The 14,945-nt window shown below is 40.6% G+C and overlaps 1 protein-coding gene across 1 annotated transcript; it reads right to left on the bottom strand.

Moving 5' to 3' along the window:
- Positions 1–429: 429 nt before the first annotated feature.
- Positions 430–1,771, bottom strand: LOC122788375 (heat shock protein 30C-like). Its single transcript, XM_044055451.1, has one exon. It carries the CDS (start codon positions 1,665–1,667, stop codon positions 999–1,001), a length of 669 nt encoding a protein of 222 aa, XP_043911386.1. The 5' UTR covers positions 1,668–1,771; the 3' UTR covers positions 430–998.
- Between the last annotated feature and the right edge of the window lie 13,174 nt (positions 1,772–14,945).

Below are 14,945 nucleotides of genomic sequence, written 5' to 3' on the forward strand. Positions count from 1 at the left end.
TTTCCAGTTTGTTTTTGGATTGCTTTGAACTAATCTGAATAGTATGAAACTGTGCAAAGCATAGTATTAATGTGTTTAATAAAATAAGCCTTCATCTGTTTTCCCCAAACTCTGGAAAAAAGTATTTATGTGTTTTTGGCTGTGAGCATAAAGGTGTGTTCTTACTGCTGATATTGCATGAGCCCAGAGAAATTTTATCTGTCTGTTAATAAATGTGCAGTTCACTTGACTCTGCATACTATGCGACAGTAGCATTTTATTGACTGACCCTTTTATTTTTCTCTAGTTTCACATACACCAAAATTTGCCAGTCTATACTGGTTAACAAATAATCTTCTTGTCACAAAATCAGCTCCTACGCATATGTCACAGTGACTCATAGTTGACAAGTTTATGACAATTAGATTAAATCTGATGAAAGTTTACTTCCACACACTTGATGGTTTGACTCATTAAATGCATGTGTGCATGGTGGTGGTGGGGTACTTGGTTACATTTTGCACAGTGTGCCTCATTTTCACATCACAGCTTTGTTTACTTTACATGTCTGTTCACAATCCCGATTCATTTTTTAACACTCATGTATATTTGGTAAGAAACCTAAATGACAATTAACAGTTATTTGCAACTGATTGTTTTGAGAAATGAAGCCTTGTGTAAGTATAACATACAAGCTCATTTATTTAAAAAATATATGATGGATGAAAAACAAAATCCATGGCTATTGCTACAATTTAAGAGAAATAAGAAACATGAAGACTTATAAAAGCAATTTCATGTCAGGCAGTTTGTAGTAAAATAGAAAAGTTGTAAGTTCATCATACTAAAAGTAGACATTGTTAAGCTGAATTTTTGCTTGGTGACATTTCTGTATCATGGGAATATTTGAACAAAACAATATGTCCATAAAAGCATGAGACAGCAGTGTAATAATAGAATAAACAGTTACATGATTAAACATAGAACATTAAATAAAAGAATTGTCCATCTTTGTATGTCTAGGCAGTCTGGTCAACTTCCACCTTATTTCTGTTTGAAGAGGTTTCTTGCTTTTTGTTATTGTCCGTTTTATCTGCGTTCTCATTTTCATCTCCCTTTCCATTGCTGATGTCCTTGCTAATGGAGATGGGAATGTCTCTACCTGTCACAGCTGGTGAGGACAGTCGTGGGGCTGCAATGACAAGCTCACCGTTGTGGGATAGCAAACAAGTTACTTCTTCAGAATTCACATCCTCTGGTAACAGGACTTCCTTCTTAAAATGATTGCACTCATAAGAGAAAACTGTTTCACGATCCTCACTTTTCTTTTCATGTTTTCCTTCTACAGTGACTTTTCTTCCAGCTACTTTCACAGTCAGTTCTTCTGGGGAAAACCGCTTAACATCTAGAGACAGTGAGAAGCCAGTCTCCTTGTTTTGTGTTCTGTTGTCTTGATCTTTTTCCCTTCTGTCTTGTAATTTGTCTGCAGAAGATTTTCTTTTCCCCAGGACATCATCAGACAGCTGCTGACAGATCTCATTCATAACGTTCATTGTTCGCCTCATTTGATGCATGTCCCTTTCCAGCTGTTCAAAGGCACTCCGCCCGAATGGCCACAGTACGAGTTCAGGCTCCTGTGAAGTATGCAGAGGTCTGAAAGAAGCATGAAAAGCTGGAGTCAGCAGCATTGTGTGTCTGTTCACTATCTCCCCGTTCTGCTGGCAGCTTCAGTTATGTTGTTAGATTTACTTTCTCAATGAACAGAGCAGAGCAGGCTTTATACCCGCTGTTTGCATTCCAGGGAGTTCCTGAATCTTCACTGTTTTACCAGATTCAGCTGTGAGGGCGGAGAATGAGTATATTATTCAAATGAGTTGCTGTGGAACCCACCCTCATATCATGTTGCGTAGAACTCTGGCAGCTGCTGGAAAGTTCCAACTTCACAAAAGCAAAACAAGATAGTGAATTAGTTGCAGCCTAAATAAAGCAGTGAGATTATGGGTAGCATTATAGCACTGAAACTCAGTGCAGTCTTTTTTTACACCTAAGGTATGAGACATCGTGTAAATCTATGAATGTTGACAAACTATATTCTTGTCATTCAAAGTGTGAAGCAGCAGAGCTTTACGTACTTAGATTAAAAAATCAGTTAAATGTAATTTTCCTAGTTTCACATTATATATGCAGGGAAATCAAATATACTTGTGTTTGCTCTTGGAAAGCTCACTGTAAGAGAAGACTCATAAGCCATCAGTTAGTGGAAGTACAAAGTGGTTTTATTTATTTATTAAATTAAACAGTTTAATGTTTCTGAAAAAAATTTTCATAAGAAAATTGTGAAACTAGTATGTAATAAATTAAGTAAATCTGCCTTACAGGGTTGCTCTGAGATGGCAGTGAAGTACAGCAGATTCGCCACACAGCTGCCTTACAGTGTTTTGTCGTCTGGACTAATAATTCACTAAGTTGCTTGCTTTGAGCACTTTTCCTGTTGTGCCAGATTAATAAACCTACCACAATGTGTACATGGCTGTGTGCACATTGTATGAGTTTTTTGTATTCGTGTTGCATCCTAAACTGTGCTACATGCTCTACCAACACAAAGAAATACCAATCCCTCAGAGCCACACGCTCCAGGGATCTAAACCTTGTCATCACAATGAACAAAACATGCTGGAGGGATAGATTCCAGACCCAGAGACTCCCCATACTCTGGAATAGACTGCCCATACATGTCAAGCAGAGTGCCTCCTTGGCCCTCTTCAAAAGGAACCTTGACGATTGGATAGGAGATAGGAAATTCACCCCGGGGATCACGTCAGTTACCAGTAGACAGGGATCCAGGGAAGTAAATATTGTGGGAAGAAATATCCAGGGAATTGTTATGGCTAGGCTTGTATAGGCCCTAGGGCCAATAGCCTAGTACCAACCTTTAAGACATACTGCATCATGAAGGGCTGGCCCCATGATCCACAGCCATGTGGAATGCTAAGGAGGCTTTCTGGGGGGGCATATGCTAATTAGCCATGTGCTGTCTCCCCAAAACCACCCAGAGGAAGCACTTGGCTATGTAGATCAGTACAGACAGCCCAACAACATCATGGTAGCAAACACAAATGTGGTGATGAGGAACCACTAGATACCGGGGCTTGCTGTAAAACTGCCATAACGCCAACAGCAAAATGGGGATCGTGGGTGGGGAGGGGAACCACCAGACATATAGGGAGAATAACAATGTAAAAGTGCAGTACCAGCACCACTGTTACTATGAGTATGGGGGATGTAAAGAATAGGCACACTACAGAGCCGTACTATCACCAGTGTAAATATTGGGACCATGTGGTGGGAGGAATACATACTCTTCAGTGCTCTATTTGCACCAACATTACTACAGGGACCAGGGGTTGATGGGGTTACATACTCTTCACTCTCCTACTGGTACCAGCATTACTAAAGTCACCAGGGATACACTGGACACCAGAGAATGTACAATAAGGCACAGAACAACAAGAGAGAGAGGAGAGGGGAAACATAATGTGTACTCTTATGTGCACTAGAGCATTAACAGTGTGCAGCACAGAACAGCAGCAGGATCCAGAAAGTGCATTTGAAATATATTCAACAACCTTATTTAGCCACAAGAAAGGTCTGAATTTTGCAGTTTACTGTTTTAAAGCCCTTTTGGGGTATGTGGTGGGACTTGCTCCCCTGCAAAAATTAATGTGTAGGAGTGTTGCATAATTTGTTGTGTTGCTACTTTGGAGTGCAGCATTTTGCAGTTTTAGATGTTCTGCTGGAGATTAATCATATGTTGATTAGACAGTGTAATTAATCACAGTGGCAACAGTAATTATGTTACAGCTCTACACTTAGTGCTCCAACATTTTTTGTAGTTAATGTGAGGAGTGCACTGCAATGAATTATGATTGGGGTCTTTATGATAATAGGTTCATAGGTTCATAGGTTTATACTAGGCTAACTGCCCTAGGGCATTTATAAGCCTAGACCAAAGTTATGTGGCTTACGCCGCCCCTTATGTTAGAAATACTGTGCCCATTAGTTTGTTTTGCCTCTGTCCAGTAGTGACACAGAGATGATTCCCGGGGTAAACCTACGATCTCCCATCCACCGGTCAAGATTTCTCTTGAACAGAGCCAGCGAGGTGCTCTGCCTCACATGGACCGGGATTTTATTCCACAGCATGGGGAGTCTTTGGGTGATAAATCTATCCCTCCAGCACGTCCTATTTATATCCATGCTAAGGTTTAAGTCTCTTGCTCTAGTGGTTTTGGTGGATTTGGTTTTTTTGAGGTGGAGCATGTCCATTAATTCTGGGTTGGTCATGGCCTTGTATGTCAGGCACAGGTCACCTCTGAGCAGATGGTATGCAACTGAATAGAGTTGGAGTTTCTTCAGTCTGGCAGCATATGACAGGTTTTGGAGTCCCTTTATCCTTTTGGTGAGGAACTTTTGGGGTCTCTCCAATTGCTGCAGGTGTCGGGTGAGATACATCCCGAATGGGGCATTGTACTCGATCATTGGTCTGATAAGTGAAGAGTACAGGGGAACAATGACCTCACTTGATCTGGATGTGAATCCCTTCATGATCAGGTGGGCAATGTAGAAGGTCTTTCAACCACTTTAGCAACGTGAGTGTCAAACGAGAGGCCACTGTCAACCTGGGTCCCCAGGTCCCTGATAACCTCTTCTGTGCTTAGTGGGTTGCCACCTATATGGTAGCTTGGGGTTACCTTGTTTTCCCAAAGGGTATGACTATACACTTTTTGCTTAACTTCAGGCCATGGCTCTGGCACCAGCTATCAGTTTCCGTGAGACCCTCTGAAGGATGTCTGCGTCCGATGTACTATCCACTATGGCACCCAGTTTGCAGTCATCCGCAAACTTTGTCAGCCATAGTCCTCCTATGTTTGCCTGTACTTCTGAGAAGTAGATGCCGAACAATAGGGGCCAAGGACTGAGCCCTGTGGGACTCCACTTGTAACCGGCTTGGAGTCTGACATGGCTCCAGCAACTCTAACCCTGTGGGTTCTGTCCTTTAGCCAGTTTGCAACCCATCTTGTGACATATGGGTTTACATTTAAGCTGGTAAGTTTCTCTATAATACCCGAGTGGGGTATTGTGTCGAAAGCTTTTGCAAGGTCAAGGTAGGCTGTATGGACTGCCTTTCCTCATCAATGGCCTTGGTGACTGTTTCGAAGAAGTCGACCAAGTTCAAAAGGCAAGATCTGCCCTTGACAAAGCCAAACTGGGTTGGGTCCAAGGTCTGCAAGTCCACTATGTCCTTGTTTATGAGTTCCATTATGATCCTCTCCATAGCTTTGCAGACCAGGCTTGTTAAGCTTATGGGGCGGTAATTACCAGGGTCCGTAGAGGCACCGCCTTTGTGGAGTGGGACCACAGTTGCCGTACGCCACTCCTTGGGCACATATCCTGTGGTGAGGCTAAGATTAAACAGCTGCCTTATGTGCGGGTTTAGTTCTTCATTAAGTTCATGTAGCACACAGCCGGGGACCCCATCCGGTCCCATTGATGCTGTGTTTTTAGCTTTAGAGAGAGCAGCTTTCACCTGCGCATTTGAGATGTCTGGGAGGCTACACTCAGTTGGGATAGTTATCTCTCCCTTTTGGGGGGGAGTGGGGGGGGTGAAGTTTGCGCTGAACCTGTCTGCCAGTATGTTGGCAATGTCTGTGGGTTCAGTGATTTTTGTATCATTTTGGACTAATTCTGAGCATATCTGGGAGTTTCCACCCAGGTTTCTGACATAGCTGAAGAAGGCCTTATGATTGTCTTTTGAATCTATGGCAATTTTTCTCTCAAAGTTGGCCTTGGATGATTTTATGAGGGATCGTAGTTTCTTGCTAGTGCTGATCAAAGATGCCTTCCCTTTTTGGGATTTTGCTCTATCATGTAATAGCTTTCTCCTCTTATTGCAAAGTTTGTTTATGGCTGGGGTCCACCAGACTGGACGTTTGCCCTTGGTGGAAAGAGTCTTGGTTTTATTTGGGATTGCCTGATCCATGCAGTCCTGAAGGTGTTCATAGAAGGCATTTGTAAGGGCTTCCGCAGCTTGGGTTGTGGTTTCCATTGGCTCGGAGGCCTTGAAGGATACCACACCTGTCTTGAGTAGTGTGAAGTTTGCTTTAGAGAAGTTCTTCACTGTGGTCTTTTTTGTTTGGGGTGGGGGCGGGATGTGGATTTCTAGTGAGATTAGTTTATGATCTGATCTCACCAATGAGGGATATACTTCCGGTGTGGAGCATTTTGTCCCCATGTTCGTGATGATGAGATCTAGTATATTTTCTCCTCTTGTGGGGACGGTGACTAGTTGTTTCATGGCATTTGAATTTATGAACTCCAGGAACCTTTGAGCTAGAAAGTTTGGGCTTGAGTAATGTTCCCAGTCTATATTCGGGTAGTTGATGTCACCCAATATGATGGTGTTTGGTGATACATTTATACCCTCCAGTGTCTTCAGGAAGGCTGTGTGGGCTTCCTGAGTTTGAGAGGGTGGCCTGTAGCATGCTACAAATTGTAGAGCAGTTTTGCCTATGGTTAATTGCACCTGGATGGTTTCCGATGCTTAGGCGTAGCCACCAACCTGGAGGTGTGGGTATCCTTGATGAATATGGATACACCCCCTCCTTTTGTGGTGTGGTCCAGGTTTTGGGGCCAGAACGCATGATATGAGATGAAACCTGATAGTGCTGGGGTGCTCTCAGGAGCCTTGAACCAGGTTTCAGTCACAGCACAGATATCGATGTTCTCCATACTGAGAAGGGCCTCGAGTGCGTGCATTTTGAGATTTAGACTTCTGGCATTGAGCAGCATTACCCTTAGTTTCTTCAATGCTTTTGTTTTCTAGGGTGGTAGGTTTAGAATTTGAGCCTTGTCTAAAAAAGGCACTATGGGGGTGGCAAGAGCCTTAGCCAATATCCGGAATCCCAGAGGTGACAGGTGCAAGCCGTCCCTTGCGAAGCAGCGTGGCTTGTCGAGCATGTCATCCCAGGCAGACAGGCACTGGATCCCCTTTGAATGACACCAGAAATTAAGCCAATTGTTAAAGCTGATCATCTTGTCACTATATTGTGGCATCATTCTTGGTGAAGGAAGGATACTGCTCAGGGTCAGGGTCATACCTGCCTGGGCTACATAATCAGAGAGCTCCTCTATGTCTCTTTTCATGTAGTCCAGGGAGGTACGTCTCAGGTCGTTCACACCAGCATGGACAATGACTGTGTCATACTTGTACTTGCCGTAGAGTGACCTCCTTCTAATGTGGTCTGGACATGGATATCAAGATTCACGTCTTGAACTTCATTACTGAGGTGAATTTGTTGGCATCCATGAGTCAAACATAGAATAGCCTGCCTTTGATTCGAGGCACAGATATAATTCTATATATTTATGTAAGATAATTTCTTAAAAATGCACACTTCCTTTCTTGTAATATGCACAATGTTTATTGAAGAAACAGACAATTCTCTATCCTCCACCCCACCTAAAGACATCAATATTGATTTAACTTTCAAAACGTTGGTTTGCACTTAAGCAGCAGCCATGATAAAGATTTGAATTGGTAAGGGGCAGAGATGTATGTTTTTTGGGAGCTTACTCTGACATCACAAAATATAAACTAATTTACTGAGAGAATAAAGTATGACTGTTTTAACTTGAATTAAATTTTAGTCTTTGTCTCTGAGCGGACTAGATATATAAAAGCTGCTGAAGCAAACTTGCACCCCATGATGGAAGTTCTGAACTTTATTTAAGCATGTGTTCCAGCCAAAATCTGAAAAATTCTGCCATTATGTTTTAAGTGTGCGCTCACCCTAATTCCAAAATAACTTGGATTTAGTGGATATAAGGAGACTCCTTATCTTAATTGCAGGTCATCCACAGTTTATCATACCCTACTTTAATGGATCTTAAATGTTTATGGAGAAAGATTGTAGGTTCTTGTAGTTGATATCAACTCAAAGAAGAGGAAGAAGGTGAGTTATATAATTGTTTTACACCTGTTTACTTTTGCCTGAGATGTATGATTTGGAATTTGTGGAATGTGAAGGCTTGCCCCCACATTGGGATTGTGTAATAAGACTTGCTCCCATGCAAAAATTAATGTTTAGGAGTGTCGTGTGACTTGTATGTTGCTACTTTGCAGTGCAACATTTTACAGTTTTAGATGCCGTGGTTATAATTAATCATGCGTTGATTAAACAAAATGTGATTAGTCACAATAGATCCCTTAATTTCAGTAAATATGACTTCTGAACTGGGTAAAAGGAGAGAGAAGGTGATGATAGGTCCTCAGTTGAAGGCTGACTGAAGTCATGTTACATAATCGCCTGACAGATGTGAGCCAACACAAGAACGTATCAGAGTGAGTATCATTTATTTTCACGACTGGGTAACTAGGCTCATTGTATAACCAGAGAGATGTATGCACTTTTATTTTAACTAAGGCTTTTGATGCAATTCCCTATAAACATTCAGGAGTGGATCAAAGATGGTGAAGATGTAGGAATGTCTGCCAAGGAGAGTGCAGAGAATGATGATAAAGGGGAGGACTTCCAAGGGTTGGGAAGGTCACAGAGGTTATTAAATGGGTAGGCAGAACCAGTATTTATCTACATTACAGCTCTCAGGAGATTAAAAAGAAACAAGATCAGTCTATTTACTAATGATAATAAAGTTGTGAGTATTAAGCTCAGAAATCAAAGCTATGAGAAAGATCTGGATAAAGTTATCACAGAAAAGTTAACCCAGCAGGAACAATTTGTGGGTTTGCTACAGCAAACAAAGTACTGGCCAGTATTGCCAGGGAAGTAGTTTCTTGGTACGCAAATGCCATATTTAGGATACTGGTAGAGCCTTTTAGGGAAAGGTAAGCTGCATCTTCTGAAAGGATTCAGAGAAGGTCAAAAAATGAGTAAGGGAATGGAAAGACTTATCTTCTGGGAAATGTTACATAAATTGGGGTAAACTCTCTATGGGGAGATTAGGGAAAGGGTGGACTTGATAATGGTGATGTAGGTGTGCTGGTTTCTTGAGAGAGATATGCAGGTAATAAAGAAAAATAACAACTCCTCCAGGACTGACACTTGAGTAGCACACTTAGTTATGTCATATGCAAGCAAACAGACTATCAGAAATCTTTATTGTAGCAGTTCTGTCAGAGATGCAGTTTGTACTTTGGTTCTGAATTTTAGGTAGGTCATTTGGTAGCCAATGAAAAGGGATACTTTAAAGCTGAATGTATAAAAAAAGTCCTGTTGAAACAACAACAAAGACCTTATATTAGCTTCTTCATATAAATATGAACACAGGCTCACTACAAATACATTCATTTAAGCAGCCACAATGTCAGCCCTGCTGTATAAATGATTGCAGTTACTGCACTTGTGTCTGACTGGCAGGTCTTCTTTGGTGCTGATTGTGCTCCCTCACAACTTGCACTCAGGTTAGCTACAGTTTTTGCAGCACTGAGCTGCACAACTGCATTGGTTCACTGTGGCAGAACCTATCTGATGAATACTAACTATGTTGTAAGAAGACCATGACCGACTGAGTAAAGCACCAGCTCAAAGTCATCAAAGATGCTTCTGTCATGTTTAAAAATATGCTGATAAAACTGTGAGCTGAGACAAAGATGTTACATCCCACTTCAGAATTCATGTCACTTCTGTGTCAGCAATTTTTTTATATTGTTTTCTAACTGGTAATGGACTGATTTACAAGTACCCACTTCAGCCACTGTGTAGGTTAATACACCGAAACAGAAAAACTAGTAGTCTTAAAACTTTGTTGATGCTTAGTCACAGTAATTTCTAAAAATCATGAAACCCAGGTAGTGTTCCAAAGCAACAAGCCTTTATTCATCACAGACAAGTGATCCTCAGTTACAAAAAAAAAAAATCAGAAATACTTTACACATGTAGAAGTAGGTGTGGAAAATACATGTATTGTTTAATTTTAAATCTGCCTCTTCATGGTAAACAATATAAACAGGGCCATAAAAGTGCATTTAAGAACAGAAAATACCCACCCACACTACTACTGATTAAATCAAACTAAATCCTAATTAAGGAAAACATTACCTATCTATTTGTAACTCACATTCCAAAATCAGGTATTAATAAAAAAAATAACATGCCTATAAAAAGCATAACATACATATAAATAAAAGGCTGACTTTTAACTAAAATTGCTTTTGGCTAATTAATGCAAAAAAGCCTTCATCAGTTCTGTGACAAGAACTAAAATCATATACATAGGCAGATAAGTAAAAAGAGCTAACTAGATAGATACAAGAAAAAACACACATAGCTATATAACCATAAACATTAATTAGAACACTATAAATATAAATCTGTGTAATAATATTTAATAAACATCCATCCATAAGCATTAGTGTGCAAAAAAGCTAGCTATTTACAGATCAGAAAAACTGTCAGTGATTTGCAGTTGAAAAAAAATGTTATAGATTGTGTGGCAGCTTATGTAAATTCAACACACTCTTAATAGAGCAGTAGTAGTTAAGTCCTGGTTTTCTGAATGCATTTAATTTCAGCTGCCAGCATAATTCTTCTTTCTCTAAGACACCATTGATGTCCCCTTCAAGCTCATTCACCTCCAGACCGTCCAGTATGATAAAATTAAAACCAGAATGTCTGGGGTGTTCTAACTGTTTGGATAAGGCGTTCCTCTGGCATTTACATCTGATGTCAGAAAGATGACCTGAAATCCTCCTTTTCAGTTTACTCATAGTCTTACCCACAGGAAATGCAGGGCAGTCATTACACTTGGCCCTATAAACAACGTTTTCAGTATTACAGTTACCACCTGCTGAAGATTTCACCATCTTTTTTAAATAGGGGCACTCAAATGAGTCACACTCCATCAAGTACTCACAGAAAGTACAGTTAGCTGACCCACAGATTTTAGTGCTCATGTCATCCTGGTGTTCCTTAATTTTATTTTCCACATAGCTACACATGCTTCTGCTCTTTTTATATACAAAAGTAGGGTATTCTCCTGAAACCTCTACAAGCTTCTGATTGTCAGTGAGGATGGTCCAGTTTTCCTTAATAATGGCTTTAATTGCATTGAAATCACAGGCGTAAGTTAGAATAAAACTGTCCTTACTTTTCTCTTCTTTTGGGTTAGGGTGGCCTCGTTGCATAATTCTGCCAAAAGGCCTATTCCACACAGGGTCATCTAATGGGATCCAGGATCATAAGTAGTATGTTTGATTCATATCCTCTGGTTAAGAAATAATTTTCAAGATCATTCATGTTTTTGAGAAGAGGGGCCAAATCTGTGATAATGCGTGCTAATTAGGGGCAGCCCTCCCACCTAGAAATAAAAGAAATACACAACATAAAACATAAACTTTAAAAAAATGTTTTCTTTTATTACCGAGTACCGGAACTGCCGCGCATGCGCAGACACACTCAGACTGCCCCGCAGATGCCCAGGAATCTCTGCGAACTCTGACTGCCTGAGTTAGCAGTCCAGATGCAGAGAAGGTATTTTTTGCCCCACAGATGCCCAAGATGCAGTGCGGTAGATGACCACATAGAAGAGAGGAGCTCTGGACTGCTTGAGCCGCAGACAGGACTAATCAGGAGTGAGGTAAGCAGGGATTTTGAGTGCAGGACCAATCAGGAGTGAGGTAAGTTGAGTTCACAGCTCCTGCAGGGAAGTGTTAAGTCGAGCGCGGGCAATGGAGTTGGACCTGGCTTTCTGGACCCACATTTACATGTAAGGTGTGTGTGTGTGAATAGCTCCGTTTAAGGCAGCTCGTGTGTGTATATTTCATCAAGGCAGTTAGTGGAAATATCTTGTAGCTGTTTATTCAGTAATCAAGGCAGTTAGTGGAAATTTCTCGTAACTGTTTATTCAGTAATCAAGGCAGTTAATGGAAATATCTCATAGCTGTTTATGCAGACCAAAGGTGTGTGTGTGTGTGTGTGTGTGTGTGTGTGTGTGTGTGTGTGTGTGTGTGTGTGTGTGTCTGTGGGAACTGCCCTTGTTAACACATAGTAGTGGGTATAAATACTCAGGCTTGAACCCTGTACCTTGGATACAGGTGGCAATGACCTGAATTCTCTACCCACCACTATTTGTAAAAAATTGTAGATTTTTGCCTCATATTTGTTCTGTTCATCATAAAATCTGTGGTTTCTGTATCTTCATATTTCCTTGCAAAGGTTTGTAGCGCAGTGGTGCACTGGTAGCATTGTTGCCTGACAGCTACAAGTTCTCTGGTTTGACTCTTGGCTGGAGTGCCTTCTGTGTGGAGTGTGCATGTCCTCCCATCCCTTACAAAGATGTGTCTGGAGTGTTTCTCCCTGCTCTGCTGAAATTTGGCTTTGTTTTATTCCAAGTCAGACTAGTTTCCTGGTTAACAAATGTTTAAAAATAACAGGCATTTGAATTTCAGACTTCATATTCTTCAGAAAGTACACAGTAAAACAAAACCTTTTATTCTAGCAATTGCCTAAGTTTATAACATGGATATTTGAAATGTGCCCATATTTTTGGGACTGTATTCCCCCATTATTGGCCTCGTCCAGGTATTTTGTGCTAAGGTTGAGAGCTATGGTGAAAACTGAATTCACTGAATATGTTTGGCAGCTGTATTCCCACATTATTGGCTTTTTTCAGGTGTTTTTTGCTAAGAGGTTGACAGCTATGGTGAGAACTGAATTCACTAAATAGTAGCCATTTAAGTTTGTCTTCCTCTGTTTCAGCTGATTTGGCATAGTTGTATGTTTCTCTGACTGTTTTGCACAGGGTCCCCTGGGTTCAAGAAGTGGCAGTGAAATGTATGGTGGTAACACAGCATTTTATTCTAGCAACTTTCCAACATTATACAAGCAATGCTTAAAATGTGTCCCTGGTTTTTGGCCTTTTGCCCCCCCCCCCCCAATAAATTTTGGCTTTCTCCAGATATCTTGTGCTGCAAAGTTCAGAGATACAGCTGAGTGTCGAGTAGATTTTACAAGTTGCTGAGAGCTGCAGGGGAACAAAAGTTTAGTGCTGCTTATGCTAAATCTGCTTGCATTGTTAATAGCACAACAGGTAGTGTAATTGCTTTTGATGCAGAAGGCTGTGGGTTCTACTCCCACAGTAAGTAGATGCATTGCTGATACTGTACTGTGTTGTAAAGGGGGTGGATGCTGCAGTCCTTTTTGGCAAAGATACCTAGTAACTATGAACCTGTTATCAGTTTGCTATCCATTCCCTATTGCGGTATTACTAGCTTATCATTTTTTAATGCATGCAACATAGGCAATTTATTCTTCAAGGGCAACAGGCACTTTATTTGTAGATGAAACAATGACATATAAAGTTGTTTGCTAGCAGCAACCTCTTTATTAGTTACAGATTTCTTTAATGTGGATTTTACTACTTCAGAGATTGTGCATATTTACTGATACTGGTGGACTATAGAAGGTTGAGCAGATGTTTTATGATGGAAATGTTCTGAATTGGGCAGTTTTGTCATTGGTGCATGCATTTTGTTTCATTGTTTACTGGAAAAATGTTCAAAACAATAAATTTAAAATGCCCTCTAACAACTGTACTGTATTGTACAAGGAATATAATGTAATACAGTCAGGAAGGTGTATCAAAGAGCATGTGTATGTTTCATGTTCAAGGGGCCTATGATTTTGAAAACAGCCCAGAGTTAATCTTTATCTGCCACTGGCAAAATGTATTTTCTTTGAATGTGGATTTCAATGCTGTTTCAATGCATGTGAGTTTCAAGGGCAGAGAAGTTTTAATGCTGTCTATTTTCATTGTGAGACTACATTGCTTTGTTTAACAGATATCTATTAGGGTTTGTATGTACAATGCAAAATAAAACTTTCAAATGAAATCTAAATCATCGCAGAAGTAAATCAGTATGCACATTGCAGTGTTTATGGCAAATGTGGCAAAATAACCAAGGAATGGGACATTGGAATGGCTGCAGGGGGGAGGCTCCATTCGACCATGATTTTGTGAGGGGGGGGGGAGTAGTAAACTCAGACAGAGATTGCTACTTTCAGCATGTTACTTGGTAATTTTATAAAGCTGAATATAAATTATATTTAGAACTGCAGTGCAAGGAGTAGTGGTTTGAGTTCAGTGCTGCTTGTTTTTTATACTTGATTTTGACTGGCATTCCAGTAATATATTTAAAAAGTAATTTATTTTTTCATGCCTCACAACCTGTTTCCATCTGGATATTAAGTAAGTTGTCATGTAGCCAATGCATTGAAATATTTTTTTCTTCTACACTTCATTTTGTCTTGATTGGACTCTTGTAATGACTGTTTGGCACCCAGGGCAGCGTATTTCATTAAAGTTCCAGTTGTTGTGGTTTTGAGCATAGCTCCACCCCTTTCTAGTTGGCCACACCCCTTCCCATTGGCCCTACCCATCCAGCTGTCTCCTGCAGCCCTCCTTTAATTTGAAGTCACCAGCTGCCACAGGTGCTAATCTGTAGCTTTGTGATTTTATTACACTGTGCTTATTTTTTACTGGATTTATACTGTCTCTGTGAAGTAAGTAGTTCACTCTTGTTGATTTCTTGTATAAGTTACTAATTAATTTTCCTCTGTCTTTATCAATACTGACCGTCTTATCTAGGAACTGCACTGACACTGAGCTAATGGAAGTGGTAAATTTCAGGAAGGAGGTGGAGTTACTGATGTAATGGATAAACTCAGTGAGTTTAGACTTCTCACCTTGCCAGACAGTAAATACATCATCAATAAATTGAAGGTAGCTGGTCATAAATCTCTGGTATTCACTTTGCAGCACAAATTCCTTCTCCCACTTGCCTAAGGCTACATTAGCCAGGCTAGGGGGCATAGCTGCACCCATGGCTACCCCCCTCTTCATGGGCCTGTTTATATTGTTTGTCTGGAATAGGCTGGTTTAAAATTAAG

The sequence above is a fragment of the Protopterus annectens genome, chromosome 13.part0 (genome assembly GCF_019279795.1).
Source record: "Protopterus annectens isolate FY-2018-M chromosome 13.part0, PAN1.0, whole genome shotgun sequence".
Classification (NCBI taxonomy): domain Eukaryota; kingdom Metazoa; phylum Chordata; order Ceratodontiformes; family Protopteridae; genus Protopterus; species Protopterus annectens.

Coding starts and splice junctions, on each gene's coding strand:
- LOC122788375 (XM_044055451.1), bottom strand. CDS start 1,667: ATGCTGCTGACTCCAGCTTTTCATGCTTCTTTCAGACCTCTGCATACT.